At 43.8% G+C, this 24,991-nt stretch overlaps 1 protein-coding gene across 5 annotated transcripts; it reads left to right on the top strand.

Annotated features, from left to right (window-relative positions):
• The first annotated feature begins 3,033 nt into the window (after window positions 1–3,033).
• Window positions 3,034–24,380, top strand: sf1 (splicing factor 1). Of its 5 annotated transcripts, none has more exons than XM_080859990.1 (12): window positions 3,034–3,505; window positions 10,964–11,166; window positions 13,470–13,545; window positions 16,499–16,651; window positions 16,936–17,025; window positions 17,417–17,600; window positions 18,238–18,353; window positions 19,263–19,370; window positions 19,595–19,784; window positions 20,914–21,241; window positions 21,900–22,061; window positions 22,418–24,380. In XM_080859990.1, exons 1-12 carry the CDS (start codon window positions 3,054–3,056, stop codon window positions 22,747–22,749), a joined length of 2,394 nt encoding a protein of 797 aa, XP_080716116.1. In that variant the 5' UTR covers window positions 3,034–3,053; the 3' UTR covers window positions 22,750–24,380. The 5 variants fall into 5 exon arrangements, with proteins under 5 accessions (XP_080716116.1, XP_080716117.1, XP_080716115.1 ...); XM_080859991.1 differs by having other exon boundaries at window positions 3,034–3,465; window positions 11,035–11,166; window positions 20,914–21,214; XM_080859987.1 differs by lacking the exon at window positions 3,034–3,505 and adding an exon at window positions 9,530–9,925 and having other exon boundaries at window positions 11,035–11,166.
• The last annotated feature ends 611 nt before the right edge of the window (window positions 24,381–24,991 follow it).

A 24,991-nucleotide genomic window follows, 5' to 3' on the forward strand; every position in this document is an offset into this window, starting at 1 on the left:
GAAAAGTACAGGGCTCGACCGTACAGCTCCAGCTACCCGGAGGATCGGCGTCTCTCCATTCCTCCTCCTCCCCCGCCTCCTTCCTCTGCTGCCCTGTCAAGGATGAGGCTGTCATCCAGCCTCGATCCGTATGATCGTCCGCTGGGTGGCGCAGTATCCACAGTCTCTGCGGCCTCTGCGTCCTACTACTCACGGGACCGCAGTCCAATAAGGCGAGTGTCCGGTGGCACCTCGAGCTACGCGTACGAGCGCTCGCGCCTCTCCCCGGTGTCCAGGAGTTCATCCTACACCATATCGCGGTCCAGAGAGGCCTACGGCGAGCGGCCACGCTATGCGTACTAATGTCAAGCACACGCCAAGGTGAGCTCAAAGGGTTTCACATGCAGAACTGTACACAAGCTGATTGGTGCTATGCAGATCTCATCAAAGTTCATAAAACCTGCAATAAAAATTCAAATAGAATTTCCTATATCGTGATCTAGCGAAATGGCCATAAGAACGCTATCTTGAAACAAACAAGCAAAATTATAAAAACCCATTGCTCATCAGAAAATGCTTTGCTCTTTTTCTAGGTGTGTTGAATCTGCAGGAATTTCCGTCACAACCATTCCCGTGGCCTGTTGGCGTGATCCCAACTAAACCGTATAGTTTTGGAATTGCGTTTCGGGAGGTGCCGGGTGGATCTGGCAAACGCGTGCCTCTTGTGGGCACCGTATGCTGGTGGATGGTTCTCTTAGTCGACTTTATAGCCCTGCTATTTCACACATGCGATTGCCGCTGATATACTCATTAATTTCTTTGATGCTGTTGTTTTACAGGAAACATCTTTCATGGTATCTTCCGATCTGCTGTTTTTTTTCCCCCTTTTTTTGGCTTGTGTTCAGTTCATTGGTCATTTATGGAATTAAAATCGCAGCAATGTCTGAGTGTGTAACTAAGAATACTTCCTTTGTGTGTTCTTTTTCTTTATTTTAAAATCTGGCACATACTCCTGAACAAGATTTTATAACATCGGGCTTTCCAGGACGTTATCTGTTTCTTCCCTTGCTTGTGTAACAATACAATGAAACTCACGTCCACTCTGGCATTCATGTGAGACATTAATATTGTCATTGACAAATGTATCTTAAAATTGAGTCTGGCCATTGTTTTTCTCTGCTGTCGTATGACTATTGTGGTTTGGGAGTGTATGTATGTGCAGACAGTCCATGCGGCTTGAGTGAGCTTGGTCTTGTGAGGACAATCTGCTTGAGTTTTCAAGCTCTAGAGATTTTATGAGTGGATAAAACCTTAACTGCTATCAAGTCTAAACAGCAAAAACATTCCAGTTTTCAGATTTTCCCAGTTGTTTTAATAGGGTGCCCTCAAAATGTGAACTGTCAAGTTTTATACCAGTTCAAAATGAGAAGACCGCTGCTGTGTGTTGTAGTTATTTTGGTAACTAGAAGTACAGATTGTCAGTGTCCGCCCATCACTATATTTTGACGTTTGATTTTTGGGACACTTGGGTATTGTGGGGACTGTCTGCATATTGTATGTTTTGTCTCGACTGCAGAAACCAAGAACTACTGCTCGTGAAGAAGTGACAAGTACAAAACGGATGGTGCAGCCTTTCTCGTCGGCAGGGGCTTCAGCAGATTTGCATCAACTGACTGAGGGAAAGCCTCTGTTGTCAGTGTTTACTTTGGAAGTGAAGAGTTTTATAGCAATATAAATATGATGAGCAAAATGTCACTCAGGACTGCCATCTTTGCGCCAACGGGCTTGTTGGGTGCCTTGGTAATCGCCGTGGATCCCTTCGCAGTGGTTTCCTGTAGTTTGTATACTTCCTACAGTTTCAGAGCGTGTGCATTTTTGAACTATTTTTTTTTTTGTAATAAACCAAAATATTTTGGTGAGATGCGACTTGACTGGTTATTTTAACATGTAGTTAAGTAAAGTAGCTTTGGATTAGATACAAAATGATATTTCATCTGATTGATCAGGAGCTGGCGCAGAAGGCATTTTCGCGCTGTCAACAGGGTGGAGCGCTACTGCGCACACACCCCTTCTGTATCTTGTGGTCTCCGAAAGCGCTTGCTAACCAATGGAAAGGCATCAGCTAGCATAGCTAATGCATGTGACGCCATTTCGGGCTTGGGTGTCTACGGGTGCCATTGTGAGGTATGAGCAAAGCCTTTATATAATTTTAAGTACATTATCTGTATGTTCTTGACCAGCTGCAAGACAGTAGCTGCTGTTTTTCAGAGCATTAATTGTGCATTATGGAGTTTGACTTAGTTAATGTAGAAAGCTATATGCTAATACAGATAGCGTGAGTTTTTGAATGACACGATTCCTTACAGGCACCTTGCTAGCTCAGTCTCGTTGGTCATTTCCTAGACGCGTGACTGATGAATTAATTGTTTTGTTGAGTTGGCTGCCTCAGGTCAGGATTTAGCATCCTCCGAAATGCTTGCGCCTACATGCATTATTCGTTGTCTCACTTGCATCATACACAACAGTGAAGTTCGCATTAACCTAGTTTCTTAAAATTCAGTAGGTACTAGCTAGCTCACTATTGTTTGTTGGCACACTCTCAGACAGTGTCAGTTCAAGCCTGTCCACTTGAGAAAACCCACCATGTTTACTTTTATGGAATGTCGAGTTCGCAGCTCCTCTATAGCTCCGACACAGTAATGTTCAGGTAGGGGAATTAGTTTAAGTGGAGTGGTTTGTCCAGTGAGTTATTTCATTGTGGGCAGTGTAATCATATTTAAACTTGGTTTCACGTTTGCACAGTGAGGACTGACAAACACTGTCTGGCATTGTCCTGATGCAGCTAAACCACACTTTGTCCACACATAGTTTCAGCTAGTTTCAGTTCCACACACACTTAACGTTGGGGCCCAAGTCACTTAGTGCTACATAGTAGATCTTCTAAAGAAAAGGACTAAAAGAACCAGGTAGAAAAATAGAAAGATCATGTACATTCATGAAATGCATCATGTGTTTGGTATTGATGTTGATTAGTAACCTCTTGCTTTTAGGGTGTGTTGAAAAGGCCAGTCAAAATGGTGAAAATATTCATTGGCAACCTGTCCCCCAACACAACAACGGAGGAACTCCGTGCCCTCTTCTCTCAATATGGCAAGATTTCAGAGTGCGACATCGTCAAAAACTTCGGCTTTGTACACATGGATGATAAAGCAGAGGCAGAAGAGGCCATCCGTAACCTCCATCACTATGAGTTAAACGGTCAGGCCATGAACGTGGAGATGAGTCGAGGCAAGCCCAGGGCCTCTACGAAGCTTCACGTCGGTAACATCAGCTGTAGCTGCACCAATCAGGAGCTGCGTGCCAAGTTTGAAGAGTATGGCCCTGTGGTAGAGTGTGACATTGTGAAGGACTATGCATTTGTGCATATGGAGCGAGTAGAGGATGCTATGGAGGCAATCAGTGGACTCGACAACACAGCCTTTCAAGGTGAACACACAATGTGCTCTAAAATGGTTGGAGTCTTAACGTAGGTGTTATTAATTAATAGCAGCCATGCAAAACATAAACACATTGGTAAGTAAGCTCAAAAGGTCCATGGTAAGTGGAGGAATGTGATTTATTTTTATTTTTTATAAGTCACCCTTTCAGGGTTTGTTTGTAGCGCTCAGATTGGCTACATTGGCTGATATATATACAAATGTTTTTCTCTATGAAATGTTCTTCACATAACCCATTGAAAGGTATGGTGTATGTATACATAACATCGATTCAGCTCAGAATAAAAGTAAATGGGTAAGTCTGCAATAATTTATCAATTTACAGTGGAGTTCTTTGCCTATGAGGATACGCTAGTTTGTAACTCGGACTACATAAGAAGCTCAAGTTGTCATTTATTCAGAACACCCAGGTTGCACAAACATTCTGTGATGATTTCTAGAACCTTAGTCACATGGCATAGTGGCAAATTGTTTTACGTCTCTCTGTTTCCAAGGCAAACTGATGAGTGTGAAGCTCTCAACTAGCCGCCTGCGCACCGTGCCGGGGATGGGAGAGAGGACGGGTTGTTATCGGTGCGGGCAGGAAGGCCACTGGTCTAAAGAGTGCCCTTTGGACCAGAATGGCTCCTATCGCGAAGGAGCCATGGGGCCCGACGAGTCCAACGAATTCGGTCCCCCGAGGTTCGGTGGTCGCGGCCGCGGGTTCCATCGTGGCTTCAATGGGGCTGACCCGAGCTTCGGTGGCAGCTTTGCGCCCTCTCATGGCATCAGCAGGGGCGGGGCTTACGGCGGCGACGGAGCCGGTTACGGCCGGGGTGCCACGGGCTATGAGAGCGCTATGGGTTACGGCGTGCCTCCGGGTTATGGCATGGCGGCAGACCCTAGCCTGGCTCGTGCATACGGAAGCGAAGCTGCGGCTTATGGGGGCGCGGCAGCCAGTTATGGTGTGGCGATGCCAGGGTACCCTGCTCGGCGCTCTGCCTACGACGAGCGAGATCCGTACAGTGTGGTGGACTTCTACGAGAAGTATCGGGCGCGTCCGTACGGTGGCAGTTATTTCGAGGATCGACGCGCTGTTCCCATGCCCACCCCTCCTCCTCCCACCTCCTCCTCCATCATGAGGGACCGCTTGTCCTCCTCTAGCCTTGACCCGTATGAGCGGCGCCCCCTACCCCCTCCACCAGCTCCTGGCTCCTCGTACTACTCCCGCGATCGAAGCCCAATCCGGCGCGTGCCTCCAGAGGCAGAGGGCTACGCATACGAACGCTCGCGGCTCTCCCCGGTCTCCTCGCTTCCCCGGACCTCCGTGTATGACCTGCCGCGGGATCCCTACGCAGAACGGGCGCGCTATGCTTATTAGTCTCACCAGGCACCTTTCAGCAGGTGAGGGCTACCTCGACTTTATTCAGTTCAGGGCATGGTAACAGGTGTTAAGCCGAGCGCATAAAAATGATGGTGGGTTGGTATCAAAAATGTCATTAAAGTGACACTCTCAAGAATGCCATACTTGGATAAGCTTCAACAGTAACATCTGCAAAATGTAATAGTTAATCATATTACATCAGCTCCTGTTCTACTAGCTCAGCTAGTAATGCATGGTGTTGGCAATGTCAAGGTCATGTATTGAGTTTCCATGTTCAAGTCACGGCCATTGAAGGCTAATGTTTGGACAAATCCTGGCAACACAACAAAATATCTTCTGCTAATCTACCACGTTTTCTGTGGGAGCAGACAATACAAAAATACGAAATTGGACTTAAGTTCAAAGACAAAGACGCTCTGTATGCTCAGCAGCTTCCAGACCTTGGCTAAATGACCAGCACAAACTCGCCAAGTTGGCACAAATGCATAAGCTGAATAGTCTTTGCACGGATACATTATTGATAGCAATGGCTTATAATGTAAATAAGGTGTGTTAGACGTTAAAGTGGCGCAATTTTTTTTTATGGTACACAAATGAAGGATTGACATCTTTTTTTTGTGGAGTGCCTTTTTGATGATCCTAGTGCTGGAATTCAGTAATTTAAATGTGTTCGAACAATAGCTCAATTATTTTATTCAAAGCTGTTGTATTGGCAAGCCTTTCCCCCCCCCCCAGTATCTCATAGCTTATGCGGTACAGAGAATTTACTCCTTCGTTATAAGGTTATGACTAAACATTTGCTATCGGTTATAAATGCAGTACAGTCTTCCCAGGAGGTGACATGAAACAAATTCAAATCTGTCCCAGCACCAAATAGTAGCATCATAGCCACGGTAACCCAAAAGATTTTTTTGCCTTCCAGCCATGCGTCAGGGAATTCTTATAGTGGCATTCAAATTTAGCCTTTGGGATCAGTCAGTGGATCAGTGCCTCTTTTTGTCACGCCTGTGAGCTTTTGTAGACATGCTAGTAATACCTTACAGTGTTTCCCCTAGGTTTACAGCTTGGGGGGGGGAGGTCGCCACGGCGGCGGACACGGACACAAACACTTAAAGGAATTATGATGTTCATGTGTTTCTTTTAATGACAGCAGTCAATATAACATCTTACAGTAACAGTATGCAACGATTATACTTCAGGATTAGGGGTTAGGATAAGCAGTTTTACTTAAAAAAATAAGTATAATTTTACATGTTTTATGGTAAAGGTAACCTTAAATGACTTATTTTGTGATCTGGCGCTATATTTAGAAAAAAAAAAAAAAATGAGCTTCCAGGGGGGGCGGGCGGGGCCGTTGGGGGGGCGGGGCGCCACCCTAATATCATTGTAGGGGAAACACTGACCTTAGGAGGCTGCTGTGTGCTGTGCCTTTCTGAATGTCAGCATCACATTCACTGGCCATTCAGATCAGAAAGAAAAATGAGAAACTGTCCCCCCTCTCACCAGTTGATTCACTGTTGATGTGGTGTGCTCTCTTTTGCAGGTGTTGTACTGACTCGTGCTCGGTCAAGATTCTTTTATTGTTGTGTTTTGCAGCCTGTGACGCGTACCAACATCAGTGCTGTCGCGGGGTGGTGATTATCGCGGACGCGTTACTTCGGTGCGTCGGTGGCCCACATTTCGGTGTCTGTTCTCACACGGCTTATTTTTACTTTGAGAAGTTGCTATTATCTAAACTCTATGCTTTTCTCGTACAGTAGTGTAGATTTTTAAAAGTAGGTGTACAAAATGCTTCTAGGTAGTATTTCTCAAGTATTCACGGTTGACATTTTACATTTGTGGTAATTCTGTCTTTGTATTAATCATGTTCTGTAAGATGCAGAAAATGTTTCCACTCTAGTTAATATTTACCTCTTTGTCGCCAAGGGAGAAGAAGTGCGGCAGTGAAATATCACAGCAAATGAATATCACTCATTCCTCTTAAAAGATATGCTTAGCTTTTTCCAGTTTTGCAGTATGACCTATGTTTTATGTTTATATGAATTTGAAATGGAACCCTGCTCACGAAATCTAGAACATCATCAAGTTGAGTCTCCAAAGACCCCGTCCCGTCGTCCTCCAAAATTGGGCAGTACACATTTTAATTGGTTGCTTATTCTGTGAAAAGGCCACTTTTAAAGTCCAGTTATCCTGAAATGACATGCTGTCGTAATACTTTGATGTGAAATTGTTATCTTGAAGGATCATATGTCACATCTGATGGTCTGTGGTAAATATCTGATACAATCCACCAGAATAAACCAAACTGCAATACTATTGATCTGTTGGTAGATTTGTTTTAATTGTGTTGTTTATTTGTCTGTGAATTTTGCATCAGCGGGATGGACTTAAATCATTAGATCACCAAGGGTTAAAAGTCTAAATATAAGTTATCTGGAAAATAAGTTATGAATCAGTGCATTGGCAGTCATTGCCAGAAGAATCCCTCATGGCATGTATTTAAGATAAGATACACTTATATTAATCACCGTAGGGAAATTCAGGTGTAATAGCAGCAAGGTAATAGGAATATAATAAATATATATAATATATATATATATATAAGATAAGTAAACCGCAGCTGGCGTTTATTAGATAAAAGTTATTACGTTGGGGGTCAGTCCTCGGTTTTGGAGCCTAATTGCTACTGGCTCAAAGGACTGGCCAAGGTGCTTTGTGGTGTGCCGAGGAGGGCTGTGCTAGCTCATCATAGAGGGGATGGGAGGGGTTCTCCAGGAAAGCGTCCAGCTTCCTCCTTGTCCTCTCCTCCGCAACCACTTCCAGATTGTCCAGTTCAGTTCCCACCACGGAGCCAGCCATCCTAACCAGCTTGTTAAGTTTGTTGGCATCCCTTGTGTTGATGTTTCACACACACACACACACACACACCCCAACACACTACGCCAAAGAAGAGGACAGTGGCAGTGACAGTGAGGACTACAGACTGGTGAAACATCTGCAGCAGCCTATTGCACACTTTTATTTATATTTATGTATTTATGTGCGATACCTGAAACAAAGAATGTATGCAATTTGCACAATGTACTGTATATGTCAAAAAACATTCTAGTCACATGAACACAGCATCAGCTGATTTTCATGAACTTTTTGTGGAAAGACTTACACTTGTTCATCGACCAAATCATTAAGAATGTTTTCGTGGTTTTAAATATGATTGCCCAGGTCATGCCATAATTTCATCTCCTGCGGTGAGTATCATTCCATGCCTGTTTTTGCAATTGGTGGAAACCTTGGATCAAAGAGTTTTAAACAATGTGTTTACCAAAATGCTATTCACTTATGTAGGTGGCTTATCCCTTCCATGAATCATGTGTTTCTCTGATCCACTTCTGGATCTGGATTATAAACAGCACCATTAGATACAGATTATTCCTTTTGCTTCTAGGCATATTATTGGTTTTAGATCCAATGGTTTGCTAAACCACCATTGACATTTTCTTAAACTCCAATGGTACATTTCAGCTTTACTTTCGTGTTATGATATATTGAGTGTATTAACACATGTTAAGTACTGAATTAATATGCCACAATCAATGCTATGAAGCTAACAGCATCTTCTCTATGTAGGCCAATCCACTTATCAGCAATAGGAAGTAGTTTATTTTTTTTGTGGTTTTTGACTTGGGTGTAATTGGGAGTATTAGTAGGGATAGGCGCGCTCTACTTCAAAAAATATATATAAATGCGTTTTCGGGTGCGAGTAAAAGAATGTTAACTATTAGTAGAATAAAAACCGCACTCTCAAGCTTTTCTCTTTAGAAATAAGACCAGTTTATTTTCGTACAGAAGCGTTTCGGCCTTACGCCATCGTCAGTGTTATTTCTAAAGAGAAAAGCTTGAGAGTGCGGTTTTTATTCTACTAATAGTGTAATTGGGAGTATCACCTGAGAAATCGTTAACAATAAGTATTGGTAAGTTACATAACCAAATGTGCAGGATTACTGTATTTAATAAAAGATTAAATTAAAATAACTGTTATTGTCATTAATACTATCATGTTGTGATTAATTAACTTAGGATAAAAAGACATTGCAAAATGCATAACTATAGCATTGGATTGTATAAAGTTAAAAAAACGTTGTGTTTCTTATTGTCTTTTTTTGTTTGTATTGGTCACTTTATTAAAACTACACAAATAAACATCTTCGCACCAATATTTTTTACTTCAAACACGGAGAAGAGCTAGAATCAGAATCAGGTTTTATAGGCCAAGTAAGTTTGCACAAACAAGGAATTTGACTTGGTAAAGTGGCTCTCAGTGTGCTTACATAGAATATACATCACAAAACAATACAAACAGTGCAACGGTCTTAATGCAGACCAAGCAGTTCTTCTGGGGCGAAAGTTGATATAGATACGTCACCATTGTGGAGCGTGCTTGTTTTATATATAAAATGGATGCAGCCCACGTTCTGTCGTTCTCAAGCTAGAACCTTTAACTGGCGATGCGAAAGTAAAAAGGCCACTGCTGTATAAATATCCAATCACGTGTAGGGATGGTGATGGGCTGGTTCTTGGCTCAGGCCAATCAAATGTTTCAACGGTTTTAATGACAGTGCTTCTGACCTATACTGTAAAACGTCGTTGAAGGCAGACCTCCTTTGTGAAGCTCCTCAAACGCCATCTTGAGTTGATGGTTTCGGTAATCTGAAGGAGGTTTACGGTACTATTTTGGAAATATTTCAGAATTGTTTGAATAGTACGGGATATCAGGGATAGCTTGATAGCGCCTTGAAACATTTTTGCTCGGATATGGCTACCGGAGCAAATGCAACTCCTCTGGGGAAGTTGCACCCAAGCATTGGCGCTAAACGAGGCTTCGAAGCCGGGCCGGGTGCAGGAGCGGGTCCGGGACTAATGGCTCCGCCAGGCCCTCCGGTCTCATTTCCTTCTCTTCAAAATTTTCAGCCACCTCAGGTGCCCATTGTACCTTTTCAGCAAGCTCTCCAATTCGCACCTGCTGCAATTACAAACTTTCAAGCCGCAATCCAACAACCAGTTCCCATGATGAAATCGCCAGTTGGAGGTAAGGCCACAACGTGGATAATTTAGGCCTTAGCCGTTGGTATCGTCAGTCTTTAAAGGTTAGCTGTTTAAAGCTGCCGGTGTCTGTTAAAAAAACACAACGACCATCTTTCCCCCATCTACCATAGCAGCTCCCTCTAATTCATGTTATCAACAGTGTTGTATTTAACCTGGCAACATCATTATGTTCGCTTGGTCAGTTAGCATGCATGCTAAGTACTACTTTGTTCGTGGCTAGCTAGCCGATAAACGTTATCTAGCTAGCTGTGAATCTCTTGAATCAAGCATAGAGGCAGATCATTTCAATCACGATTGCCACCGTAGACAGGGTGGCGTTGCAATGTATCTAGGTAACGTACACGTTTAAAGCGCTGGATAATAAACCTGAAATATATTATCAGTTGACAAGTCTCGTAGTGTTCCCTAGTTCCGACCCTGCGATTTAAAAAAAAATGTCACAAATCTAACGGTTATATACATTTATAGATCGAAAAAACAATCAACCTTAGATATTTCAGTAGCGGTGGGTGTTAAGATTACGAGAGGTATCTTGTTTGAAATGTAACTGAAACGTGAAAGTTAAGCAGTTGTATCTATATTTTCAGCGAGCATGGATACCACAGGGTCTTTCCCGTCTTTAGGTTACTTGGCTAGCTTGTGATGTAGCTAGCAGTGCAAGGTCAAAACCCCCTTAAGTGTTATGCTAGTTGAGCTAAGATAACGTTAGCGACGATTGCTAATATTGGCTCACCAGATTCTTACACTACTTTTATTATTCATCTGTGCCATCGGTGGTTCTTTGCCCCTTTGTTTCAGGCGTTTGAATACTTTGTTTACAGAACCTGAACATTGTAACGTAAATGTAGACAATACATTGACATAAATTACATGCCTGGAACGCAGGATATGTTATTTGTTTTAAATCATCCTTTTAGCAATCCAGTCACTGTAAATGAGCATTCCGTTAATCGGTGACATTAAAAACTGCCAGCTTTCTATCTCGACCTAGAACTTAGTTGGTTAGTTAGTTGGTTTGAAGTGAACGCATATGTCTGTTGACGTTAGCCTTCTCGGGGGTTTTGCTAATGTTATATCTCTGCAACCTGGCAGACTTCGGTCAGAAGAAGAACAGGAAAAAGAGTCGTTGGAGCAGCGAGACTCCTGATCAGAAGACGGTCATCCCTGGAATGCCAACCGTTATCCCCCCTGGTCTGACTCGCGACCAAGAAAGAGCTTACATAGGTAATTATCCCGATACCAACTGTCTCTTTTAAAACTGTATTGGAAATGAAAACACTGAAACAAATGTTTTGTATAAAAATGAGAGGGCTTTGTGCATATGGAAGTATTGAAGATATCTGTGGTTGTTCTGTCTGACACTTATGAGTTATTTCCTTGTAGTTTGCATATGAAAATGTTGAAAAGAGCTCATAATTGCTGAATTCCATTAGTTGGAGTGGGTGAAAGGATGATTGTGCCTAGCCATGACTAATTTTTCTTCCTCAAGGCAAAACTTGAGTGTGCTCCCAAACTTTGTCTGTTTACAGATGTAAACATTTTCCAAGATCAGTTTCCATTCTGAGAATGTTCTTGATTTCAGACTTAAAAGAAATTATTTATTGTCCGTTTTCTTTTCATGCATTCAGAGCCTGTGAAAATGTTCCCTGGTTTCCAATGCAAACAAAAGCCAATTTGAAGGTTTTTTTTATAATCACTCTCTCTAATGAAATTCAGCCTTTTCACCCCAAGTCCCCCCGCCTCAATTTCACTGTTGAATTTACTAACATGTAATGTGCAGGCCATTGATGATGGCCCTGGAGGTGCTGGTGTTTTCTCTTAGAACCATCAGCATCACTGTGGTCGTCGTCATCCAGTATCAAAGTATTTGACCAAATCTCAATAATTTTCAAGAATTATTGTACCGACATGTGCTCCTGTCCCTGCTTTAGGTCAGTTTAAGGTCATAATTCTACTTCAGCATTATAAAGGCACAGAACACAGTTTTGCCTCTTCTGAAGGGTCTTATGAAATGATTGTCATCCCATTTCCTTGGTACTTTGGCATCTAAATTCTCCACAGGCCTCCTTTTATTTGCATCAGCTCAATCCATGAGCTCTTGGTTTGTGTAATCATTTGGATCATGGTCCAGTTAGTGCTCATGAATGTCTTTACACCCAGTATCTTCATAGTTCTTAATAGCTTAAACTTATTAGGTTCCCGCATACAAAGGGCAACATTCTGGCAGTTGGCCAAATTAGACCTCCTCTTGGTTGTACTGCGTAGTGCACATGCTGATATGGTTACAGCGTTGTATTTCTGCAAATATTTCCCTTATAGTAGATCCATCCCTCCTTATAGAAGATCCATCCCTAGATACATTGGTAGAATTCAAAGCCATGTGGTTTCGCATTCTCTCTATATATTTGTATATGTATTACTCTTCCAGCTAGAATCAATAGAAAAGTAGTCGTTCCTGAAAATGTGGAACTGCATAAAGCACATTCAAATGCTCACATAAATGGCCTGTAGCTTCACTGCTTGTCTTATAGAAGAGTGTTGCCACGTGTGGCCTGTCAATAACAAATTCGTTATTGATAATCCTGTTTTGTTTTCTTCATGATGTCCTCCCTCCCCTCCCCGTGGTGTAGATGTTTCTGTGGTGGTGAAATTTGTGTTGATGTCTGTCTTGTGTAAGATCCTCTTGTGCACCCCCAACAGAGGACAAGGGATAATGTAAAAAATCAAATGTTAGAAAGTGGACCCTGTCAAAGCAGTCCTCCATAGTTGTTATAAACACAAATTAAATGGTCACCTACTAATTATTTGCTCCCTGTTTAGCCAAAACTTTTTATGGAGTGTGGTCGGGTGGGGGTTTAGGTTATGAGTCTGTATATGATTTTCTTTTTTTAATTGTGTACAAGGTATCCATTGGTTTCGCCACACTTAATATTATATATTTAAAAATGCACATGTTTTGTATGCTGTCTGATATTATTTATTTATTTATTTATTGAATCGACAGTTACTTCAAAAGATACGTTGGCACGCAATGGAAACCTAGATTGATCAGTGTTGGTTTCTACTGCCCTAAAAGTTTTCTTTTGAACGTAACCCTTCTATCTTGTTTAGGATACCAAATTGTTAAAGTGGTTGACCGATTTAGACACACCAGCCATGTTCCATCCTCTATGTTTTGAAGTTTAGGCCCATAGGGCTCCATCACTGGAGAAAGCTGTTTAGTGATTGGTTGGGATACCTATCCGGTGCATCCGTATCCCTTAAATAAGATGAAGGGTTTCTTGATTATAGCATATTCACTACAGTAAATGTGTTATATTTTGTGTGCAATTGACCTGCTTTTTTGCTTTAATCTTGTTGATTGCAATGATGGTGATGGTTACAGTAATTTTGTTCCTCTCTCACGTCATTGACAAAAGGCAGTCGTCTAAATGAAATGCACTTGTTCTCGCCCTTGTTTTTTTTGCTGATAACCACATTTTTCTCCGTCCTTCTTTGTTTTTCTTTCCTAACCTGATTTCTTCCAGTCCAACTGCAGATTGAAGACCTGACACGTAAACTTCGTACGGGAGACCTGGGAATCCCTGTAAACCCTGAGGACAGGTCGGATAAACTTTTAAACCCCCACAAAACAGTAACACTTTCTTTACCTTTTCTGAATCATCCTCTGTGAAGCCAAAATGCTTTACGTTTTCTGCATCATTTTGTGGAACTCTAGCATGTCCTAGCCGAGAGGAATGGGTAGCTTTGATGTGTAGGCTTAAAGTGTCACATCAACAGAGAATATTAGTTGAATGTAAGCCATTCCATTTCTTTACTTCTCAAAAGCGATATAGTAGCCCTTTGTACGAAAAGGTGAGGGCCGCTTTTGTTAAAATTGTGTAATTTTAGCCTATGCTGATTTAATTGGAGAAGTAAAGCAATGAATGAATGAATGAATGAATGTGACCTTTTGACTTAGTCGTTATAGTGTAACATCATATTTTCAATTATAGCAGACTAGAGCATTTCTCAGCGTTGCTCCTTGACCCAGTTTACAGCTGGTACAATCCTTCCCCACTGGGGAGGAAGCTTGTGTGTCTGATGCTGCTTTTGCAGTGCTTGTTCTTTAGACTCAAGACAGTTAAGGAACAGAATGAGAAACGTTGTTTCTGTAACAAGTCAGACGTTTTGTCATTTTTCTGAATGTTGAGATTTTACATCAATATACCAGCTAAGCAAATTGTATTAATAGTATCCTGCTCATATCCATACACTTCAGATGTTTTTAGTTTGTATTGAAAGCGAATGGTTCAGGTTCAGAGAATATATGTCCTTCCCAGTATTTTGTGGCTGCCAAAAAAACTTTAAAACTGATGGGCCATTTGGCTCTTGGTAGACTGGGAAGACTTAGATTGTCTGAAACCTGAGGTTATTGGCTTTTGGTTTATAGTGTCAATTATATCTAGGAAGCTTACACATCATTTTTAGCTGTAACACTTTCAATGTACTTTTTTCTAGTTTCTCAATGTCTAATGCAAATGTTTGCATGAGTGAAATAGTGAAAAAATTAAATTTTTACAGTTTATTTCAAAGCCAGATGTTCTTAACCACTGAATGTGATTTTAAATTGAAGTGTAAAGATATGTCACTAGAACAGCACAGGTTTACTTACATTATCAGTCATGAAGTTGTGGTAAGTGTTAGAAAGACTGTGACGGGCAAAATCAAATAACCGTTCAGTTCTGGAATTCTGTTTGCATTTGTTGTCATCTTGGAACACCTCAAGTGTTCTGTTAGCTATCAGTATTGTTCCTTAACTCCCTCATCAGTCCAGTTTTCACATTTGAGGTGTCTAAATTTCCTCCAAACCTTTGCCTGAATCCTGACTACATTGATTGATTTATTGTTTTTCCCATGGTCACTAACGGTTTTCCATAGCCGGGGCAGTGTCTGTCCCATTTAGCCCAAGAGTTATTCCACAGTATTCCAGATTTGAGCACTTGAAGCAATCTAGGAGAAGAATCCACCTGAACGGCATTTTCCAGAAATAACCAGAACATAACGGCATTGACTCGCTCCTAACCCTAGTTTGCCTAAGCGTTTTGTTCCTTTTTATACCTACTTATATAGAGATATACATAGACAAACCCCAAAACAGAACGTGTCATGTTAATTTATGGGAGTGTGAGTGTTTCTGTGCTAGCTTACAATCCCTCCCTCACTCATATAGTCTTTTCAGCATAATCATAATCCAACATTTTTGCAGCAGAGTCTAAAAATTCCCCAAGTCTTTCAGAAGCGTGTCCTCTGGATCCTTGCTTTGCTATTCCCATGGTCCTTCCTCCCACCCCAACATGGGCGAAGCTTAGCGCCATCAGGGAGGCTTCCAGGTGGTCAACGCTGGAGTTTACAAGCCTAAAAGAGAAATTCTCCTTTCTCTGTGCAACTTTTTTTTTTTAACAAAGGAAAGTGCATCTATATATATATATACAGCCAGCCATAATCCTTTCTGCTGTCTGATCGGTTCCTCGTGAGCCTAACCACACTGAAGCAGCTCGCAGGCACTCTCTCACGCTGCAGAGAGTGCTTGGTGGGGGTGTGCGGGGGAAACGGCTAACGTCTAATCCTGATTCATTCTCTCTAACCCAGACATGACCCCCCCCCTCCCCCCTTTTGGTGACCTTTAACCTTTTTCTAAGCACAGAGCCTCCTCCAACAGCATAACAGGTTCTCTCGGCGACCCCGGGGCAGGTAAAGCTCGGACTGGACGTAAAAAAAAAAAAAAAAAAAAGCCCGACGCCACCACAGCCTCTTCCGTGACGGGAAGTCCGAACCTCGAGCTTCAAGCTAGCTGTTTTTCCTTTAGCATAACCCCCGTCATACACCACCTCAACGCTGCTCTGCTCCCCTCGTCTCTGGGTCTAAAGGGTTGCAGAGACCAAGACTACTGTTGTGGTCTTTCTAGTAGGCCACTCAAGACCAACACAGGAAGGCACATCAAACTTGACCCTTTTTTTTAAGCACCCCTTCACCTCCTAAACCCTTCCGAGTTATTCTGTAGTCTGAATTGCTGAAGCTCATGCTTTTAGTCGTAGAAGTTAAATGCAAACTTCATTTGATAGCCTGCAAAATTCACATTGTATGTGGGAGACCGCCAGTTCATTTTGAAAGACAACTGGATTGTCCCCAAAATTTGGCTTTGGTGTCCATTGGCACGTTTTAGTTTTTGTCATGGCTATTCTTCCATTTCCTCCCCAATGGAAAGTCCCAACCCTTTAGTTTTTGCCCGCCTTTTTGTGTTGATACTAAAGACGTGATGCCATGCACTTTAAGTGACCTCAAAAACAAAGATGACGCCCCCCCCCCCCCCCCCTTCCCCAAAAAGGAAATTCCTCTCCCAGGGTTTAGACAGTTGAAGGAATCGTGTTGAGTTTGTGCTGAGACTAGAGTTGTGTGTGTGTGTGTGTGTGTGTGTGTGTGTGTGTGCACTGAGACGGGCAGACCTGTGGCAGATTCTTACGCTGGCCTTCCCCATTCTGTCCCCCTGCTCTCCTCTCCTCTCTCGCACTCACAGGTCCCCCTCGCCAGAGCCCATCTACAACAGCGAGGGCAAGAGGCTGAACACCCGAGAGTACCGCACCCGCAAGAAGATTGAGGAGGAGCGTCACGCCCTCATCACAGAGATGGTCGGCCTCAACCCTGAATTCAAGCCTCCCGCAGACTACAAGTAAGGCCGCCACACCACACCACACCACAGTGCTCTCACACTGTCTGTGCAATAGGGCTTTTGCTGTTTTTTCTCGTCGTCTTTGGTGTTGCTGTTCAAATGTCTCCTCCTAAGATGACCAGAAGCCTTCACTTCCCATTTGTAATTTTAGACTTGGGACTACATTTCCTACCCTTCAGTACTGAATAGAGTCTCTGTGTTCCAGTTGTACTTCATTACTGCACTGTATCCCTATGAAACCCTGTCTGTGCTGACCTGCTGTCTTCCTCTGCTTCCTCCGCCAGGCCTCCCGCCACCAGAGTGAGCGACAAGGTCATGATCCCACAGGACGAGTATCCCGAGATCAACTTCGTCGGTCTGCTGATTGGCCCACGGTAAGCCTTTAAAAACAAGCCGTTGTCTTTGCTGCTGTGATGATTACCCTGTTGAAGACAGACCCAAAGTCTTCATGTTTCCTCTTCAACTCAAAGCATCTTAAAAAGTGAAAGATCATTGGGTCATTGTCATCATAACAAGACTGCTTTTCTCAGAAGCAGTGATGTTCCACAATCACCACAATGAAGGGACAAAAATAAAAGTCTCCCTATTTAATCAAGACCAAAGCACAGCAAATCTTTTGGCAGACGTAGGCCATGTTCATACGTCCTTGTAAACTGCAAATGTGACCATGTGTATAGAAGAACCAGTTCCTCTTACAAACATCCAAAGTCAACCTGAAGAACTAAAATAATGACCTTGTGTTTCTCCCTCCCCGTGCGTTGCCAGTGGTAACACCCTGAAGAACATTGAGAAGGAGTGCTGTGCTAAGATCATGATCCGCGGGAAGGGCTCGGTGAAGGAGGGTAAAGTGGGCCGCAAGGACGGCCAGATGCTGCCCGGTGAGGACGAGCCGCTGCACGCTCTCGTCACTGCCAACACCATGGAGAACGTCAAGAAAGCCGTGGAGCAGGTGCGTGTTTCACTCTGTTGGATTGGATTTAATTCAAGTGTTGTTTTGAAGTATTTGTGGGATTTAGTTTTTTTTCTTTTCCTCCTTTTAATCTTAACCCAGTTTAGAGAGAGAATATTCTGTTTTATTGCCAACATTATAGAGAAGGTCAAAAAGGATGTAGACTTCTAAGTCATCTCTGCTGCCTGCTCTTACTTCTTACTGTGATGTGGTTCTCAGAATGTTTTATTACAAAGGCGAGATTGCATAAGAATGGCACCGGCTATGTTGTGGCCTGATGGCTTCAAGCACTGACGAGCATTAAGAACAATTGAAAAGACTTTCTGTTTGGTGGCATTCCTCTCTCTCTTTCTTTCTTTCTTTCTTTCTTTCTTTCTTTCTTTCTTTCTTTCTTTCTTTCTTTCTTTATCTCTTTCTTTCTCTCTTTCTTTCTCTCTGGACATTCTCTTAGTTAATTTGTGGAACCAGTCATAGGAATCCTGGGGATTATCGAATAGAAACGTCATGGAAAGGGGTGTGTCATTTGATAATGTACACTGTGTACTAGGTTGTGAAAGGTATTTTTTTTTATTTTATTAAATGTCAATGAAAATGACATTTTAAAATAAACCTTTCCTGTGTGTGTGTGTTTGTGTAGATCCGAAACATCCTGAAGCAGGGCATTGAGACGCCTGAAGACCAGAATGATCTTCGGAAAATGCAGCTGAGAGAGCTGGCCAGACTCAACGGCACCCTGAGAGAGGATGACAACAGGTACACACACACGCACACACACACACACAGGTTACTGCACTCTTCACACATAGGTATGCATGCTAATCAAAACACCTCACACATACACACATGCATGCTTCGACAAACATACACTTACCTACACACACACACACACTTACAGACACTGCTCTAAGATTATGTAAGGCCTCTCCTCGTCAGCGGCCTGAGTCATCGTTTGTTGGCACGGAAGGTTCAAAAGGAGCAGGGCGTTTGGCCGTCTCGATGGCCATCGAGGAGTAGAGCTGTTTTACCTGCGTTTTATTCGGGGTGATGAATAGCAAACTGCACGCACGGATAGGGTCGACCCTAAATTGTACGACTAACGGCAAATTCATATGAATATGCAATTCGAGCATTACAGCTGCTGTCCAACAGCTGATGCACTGTTTTATGACTCAGTGGATTGTTTATGGATTCATTTACTTTCACTCTTAAGTCTAGGTGTTATTCTCGCCTACTATTTAAGTTCTGTTGATGGATATTATTATTATAACATTTCTAATCCTTATGTGCTGTCAGGAAGAGAAGTTTGCATTGAGACTGCTACACAAACTGCTAGAAAGAGAAGTTTGCATTGAGACTGCTACACAAACTGTCAGGAAGAGAAGTTTGCATTGAGACTGCTACACAAACTGTTAGGAAGAGAAGTTTGCATTGAGACTGCTACACAAACTGTTAGGTAGATCACAGGTGGCTGCCCCATCTCCAGCCTATTCAGATGCTGGATACCTCTATTTGGTCTTGACATTCTACTGTGTTAGAGATGCTGAATTGGGACCTGGCAAACACAATAGATGTCTGTGGCCCAATAGATTGGATAATGAAACTAAATTAAATCTCTCTGTATTGTGCTGTTCTTCCTGCCGTGACCTCCACCCCCTCCATCAGGATCCTCCGCCCCTGGCAGAGTTCGGAGCAGCGCAGCATCACCAACACCACCCTCTGCACCAAGTGTGGTGGAGCCGGCCACATCTCCTCCGACTGCAAGTTCACCAGGTAATGCACAAACACACCTATCAATGGCACCAAGTAGGACCTGGTTATTCAATTAGATTTAATTCAAGTGTTTAGACTTGTTGTTTTGAACTATTTGTGGGATTTAGTTTTTTATTTTCCTCCTTTCAATCTTAACCCAGTTTTATGTACTCATACATAACACTCGCACATACAGTTGACCGTTAGCAGTTGAGATATTTATTATAACACCTCCACCCCCAAAGCACCAACACCTACACCCCCCGGCCGGGCGAGCCCCCCCAGTCTGCCCAGGATAAGGCGCGCATGGATAAGGAGTACCTCTCCCTCATGGCGGAGCTCGGGGAGGCCACGGCACCCTCCTCCGGTGGGGGGGGCCACTCCAACAACCAGAACTCTGGCCACCGCGGCTCCGGCAACAACCAGGGCCCACCGGTGAGTGTCTGTCCTTACTGCTCATCTTGCCGCTCATCTTATTGCTTGTCTCGTCGTTGTTGTTGTTGTTTGGTTTTGTTTGTTTAGCGCTGCTGATAAAGAGCGCTCCGTCAGTGGTCCTCCATCCTGTTCCTGTGCACTGACAGCGCTGCACTATTTCAATTTTGTCCGTTTTAAGGTTTTGGACGTGTTTCAGGGTTTTCCCCAGACACAGTAATGAATGTGTCATACATCTAGTGAGATGCCCCCACAGGTGTGTGTGTGTGTGGTGCTTTGAGTCCACACAAGTAGAAAATGCTGTCAGTGGAGTCACAGTAGATCTAATAACACAAAGGTCAGGGGATTAGAACTCGTAGATCTCGTATGGCCAGTCAGTTTGGATTGAGGATTACTTACTTTCTGCACCTGTAAATGTCGACACTTTAAAATTAAGCTGCCTCACTAATTACTCCAAGTATGTTGTCTCTCAGAGTCAGATTGAGAGGTACACAGGGAGAGAGAGAGTGACTGAGATGGTCAACTGCAGCTGAAATACCCGTCCTGATTTTGTTGTGTTTGTGTGGCATCACATTGCCATGTTTTTCTGAGCACCTGCTGAATTGTTGTGTGCCGACTGCTGTTCTCTCCATCTGACTGCTGTTCTCTCCACCTGACTGCTGTTCTCTCCCTCTGACTGCTGTTCTCTCCCTCTGACTGCCGTTCTCTCCCTCTGACTGCCGTTCTCTCCCTCTGACTGCTGTTCTCTCCCTCTGACTGCTGTTCTCTCCCTCTGACTGCTGTTCTCTCCCTCTGACTGCTGTTCTCTCCACCTGACTGCTGTTCTCTCCCTCTGACTGCTGTTCTCTCCATCTGCTGTTCTCTCCACCTGACTGCTGTTCTCTCCACCTGACTGCTGTTCTCTCCACCTGACTGCTGTTCTCTCCCTCTGACTGCTGTTCTCTCCACCTGACTGCTGTTCTCTCCACCTGACTGCTGTTCTCTCCACCTGACTGCTATTCTCTCCATCCGCTATTCTCTCCCTCTGACTGCTGTTCTTTCCCTCTGACTGCTGTTCTCTCCCTCTGACTGCTGTTCTCTCCCTCTGACTGCTGTTCTCTCCCTCTGACTGCTGTTCTCTCCCTCTGTGCAGAGCCGCCCCCCCTGGATGAACTCCGGCCCGTCTGAGAACAGGAACTTCCACAACATGCACGGAGGTCACGGCGGTAACCATGGCGGCCACGGAGGCGGACACGGAGGCCATGGCGGCGGCGGTCACGGAGGCCACGGCGGTGGCCATGGCAACCACGGCGGGCACCACAACTACCCGCCTCCCATGCAAAACATGGGCGCGCCCCCCATGCCACCCAACCCCAACGGGATGCCTCCTCCCTGGATGCAGCCGCCACCCCCTCCCATGGGGCAGGGCCCTGCCCCCCCCGGACACCCCATGGGTGAGTGCCAGCCTCACCAGCATTACGGTACAAGTCTAAAACTACTTCAACTTAAATAAGGCTCACTATGTAGAGAACTGTCTGTCTGTCTCTTTCTTTCTTTACCCCTCTCTTACTCATTATTTTTCCAGTTCTATTAAATCCCCCTTTTAATGGAAATCACTTTATCACGTTCACATGTCTACAAGTCGCTCCTCAAGATTGTCATTAGTAACTGTTAGAGTAGAGAACTGTCTGTCTGTCTGTCTGTCTCTGCCTGTCCTAAATCAGTCTCACTGTATAGACAACTGTCTGTGTCTGTCTGTCTGTATGTCTGTCTGTCTGTCTCTCTGTCTGTCTCTACCCCTCTCTTACTCATTCTTTTTCCGATTCTATTAAATCCCCCTTTTAATGTAAATCACAGTATCATGTTCACGTGTCTCCACGTCACTCCTAAAGATTGTCATTAGTAACTGTTAGAGTAGAGAACTGTCTGTCTGTCTCTCTCTCTGTCTGTCTCTACCCCTCTCTTACTCATTCTTTTTCCGATTCTATTAAATCCCCCTTTTAATGTAAATCACAGTATCATGTTCACGTGTCTCCATGTCACTCCTCAAGATTGTCATCAGTTACTGTTACTGAATGGTCAGCTGATACCCATGATCCTCTACTCTCTCTTACCCATGATCCTCTTCTCTCTCTCCAGGTCTGCTGCCTCCCCCGATGGGCATGATGCCGCCTCCTCCTCCTCCCCCCAACGGTCAGCCCCCACCCCCCTCTGGACCCCTGCCGCCATGGCAACAGCAGGCCCCCCCTCCTCCTCCCACCAGCAGCATGGCTACCAGTGCGCAGCTGCCTTGGCAACAGAGTGAGTGTGCAGACTTCTGATGTCCCGGACAGAATGTCCTTGTAATGCAGAGAGAGTGTGTGTGTGTGTGTGTGTGTGTGTGTTCCTGCTTTGATACGCTCATGAGTGTACATAATGAATTATGGTGAACTTTGGGTAGTCCAGTGAAAGGTATGCTGAAGGAATACTTAACGAATCTGAACAACTACGTTAGTGGGTTGTGCGCTTTGTGAGTGGAGATCCGTGGTGCATAGATGAGAGTTGTTTAGATGACCCTGCATTTTCCTTGTCAAAGTATGAGTGTGTATATTTAGAAACTGTATAAATGCAATGATTTGTCTGGCTGTTCTCTAAACACCCCTCTCCCCTTTCAACAGACACAGTCACCACGTCCTCTTCCGGCACGGGCAACCTGCCCCCGTGGCAACAGCCCCAGCAGTCAGCTGGATCTGGCGCCCAGCCGCCTCCCCCGATGGGCAACCCGTCCATGGTGCCTCCCCCTCCAGGGGTGCAGCCCCCTCTCCCCCCTGGAGCTCCTCCTCCCCCTCCCCCACCCCCTCCTGGCTCTGCTGGTATGATGTACGCCCCCCCACCCCCACCTCCCCCGATGGACCCCTCCAACTTCGTCACGATGATGGGTATGGGGGTGCCGGGCATGCCGCCATTTGGGATGCCCCCTGCACCCCCTCCCCCACCCCCACAGAATTAAGATGACCTCGTCATACCCCCCACTCAACCTCACACTTACACCCACCCTGCCATCCCAGAATATAACCCTCCACCCGTCTCCATGTCGACCACACGGGGAGGCTCATCTGCAGGACTTTGACTTGATTGGTCAGTAGCTGCCGGGATGCAGACTACTCTGCTTGTGTCAGGTTGTTGCTTTTATTTTTAAAAAAAGATTTCAGATTTTTGATCGTGTGGTTGACTCTTGTAAATCTGTTTAACTTAATTTGCGTTTTTGTTTTTCCCCTTTTGAATTATTTTTTTGTATTGCATTGTTTTTGATTCCTAGTCCTGAGTTCCATTAATTGTCCTTGACAGGGAAAGAATGGCATGTGATATATCTTCATTATTTTATTTGTTTTCTTCCTCTGTCCTGGTGAAGGTGCATTCAAAGTTCTTCACTCTTCCCAGCCAGTGAATATAGTCTCTTTAAGATACAGATCCGACATTCCAGCCAATAAATGATCATTTTATATCAGTGCAGTGCAGAATTTTATTTTCTTGCTAAAAGAAATTACACAAATCTATATTAATCTCGACTAACGCTTCAGATGTTCTCATTTTCCCGTTCCATCGAGCTGTACACAACTGCTTCCACTTCCTGTTCACATGTCTCCTACTTCCTGTTCACAATCTCTCCTATCCAAATGAACTCTTCATCTGACATGTTCACTGCCTTCCTTGAAGTTTTACTATAATATTTTTGTAAAGGGGTTGAAATAAAACGATGCATAAAACTAGAGGTATAGTGAAAACGAAAAATTATATTGCCTGGTCTTGCTTACTGCACCTAATTCACATGCCATTGGTTGCCATGTAAATACAGGTTACATGTTTATAATTTTTTTTTTTTTTTAGAACTTAATTTTTTCTGTAAATTTTGATTGAAAAATAACGCATGTGTCTTGATGGGGAGTTGAACACGTGTTGGTTGGACTGTCCTGACGGGGCCTTTGAAGTACTTGAATTCTGGCGGTTCATTGCATTGATCCCAAATCTCCATTTTACTGTCTCCGTCAGTTCAGCTCCCCTGTACATGGTCACACATCCTGTATTAGTGGTTCTTTTTTTGAGTTTTTGATTATTTTAAAAGCCAAAAAATTATTTTGATTACATCGTAAAAAGGAAAAAAAAAAACTTGCATTTTGCTTACTGGCGTCTGTGTCTGGCCTGAGTCGTGAAGTCTAGTTTGAGAAGATACCGAAGGAAAAAAAAACAAACATTTGAGGTTGTTGCTTGTAATTAAACCCATTCTTCTTAAAATTCTGCGTGGTTAGTGTTTTATTTTGATGCCATTTTAACGTCCAGTCATTTGTCAGCGCTTTCATCGAAGGCTGTTCACAGGCTGTATTTAACTTTTGCTCATAAAGATCATGTCTTATGTATGACTGCACCAGCAGCTAAGCTTATCGGCCTGTTTGTATTGTACTGACCAGTCATGCTGCAACTTGCTGATTGTTTGACATCCCGAGGGGATGACTTGAGGTTTTATTATAAATAGTTTTGTGTATTTGGTTGCAGATACTTTTTTTCTGATACATTTACTGTAACTGTCGAGTTAATTTCCCAAGCATCTCTTACTACAATAAAGAGGATAACTTTGGTCTACAACACTGCTGATTTTTTTTTTTTTCCCGGTGGCTTTACCTGCTCACCTCTGAAGCCTATGTAGGTGCAGGCATTCATAATGATGAGCTTTCTAAAATTTGGATGTGGCCCTTGATGCGGTGTTGTGGTTTATTTTGGTCACGCGGAGGCTGTGATGCTAATCTGGGGAGACACCTCCAGGACGCCTTACCCTGGCGATGACATGCAATTTCTCCCCCCACCCCCAACAATTCTCACAAAATTGAACACTTCAGATGGGGCGCTACATTGTGCATGTCTGTAGACATCATATCTTCAACCTGTTCAGTCTTCACTTAATTCAGCAACACGGCTACCGTGTGTCAGCATATTATGGGCTGTGTGTGAAGCCTCGTTGCACAGTTGTGTGCGGTCAGTGCATGCGTGTCCCCACACACACACACACACACACATCAGTGCATGCGTGGCCAGAGGAGGGCAGGTTGCAGGCTGCTGCTGCGACACAGCTGAGGAGGAATGACTGCACCAAATCAGCCATGCAGGCAGCCATGCATAGGCCGTCTCCTGGGGTGTCGTCTTTCCCTTGTCTGCATACACCCTCATTGTAGATTCACACCAGCACACACGCTTGTAGG

The sequence above is a fragment of the Sprattus sprattus genome (genome assembly GCF_963457725.1).
Source record: "Sprattus sprattus genome assembly, chromosome: 21".
Lineage (NCBI taxonomy): Eukaryota > Metazoa > Chordata > Actinopteri > Clupeiformes > Clupeidae > Sprattus > Sprattus sprattus.

Coding starts and splice junctions, on each gene's coding strand:
- sf1 (XM_080859990.1), top strand. CDS start 3,054: ATGGTGAAAATATTCATTGGCAACCTGTCCCCCAACACAACAACGGAG. Junction 16,652..16,935: donor AAGCCTCCCGCAGACTACAA/GTAAGGCCGCCA, acceptor TTCCTCCGCCAG/GCCTCCCGCCACCAGAGTGA. Junction 17,026..17,416: donor GGTCTGCTGATTGGCCCACG/GTAAGCCTTTAA, acceptor GTGCGTTGCCAG/TGGTAACACCCTGAAGAACA.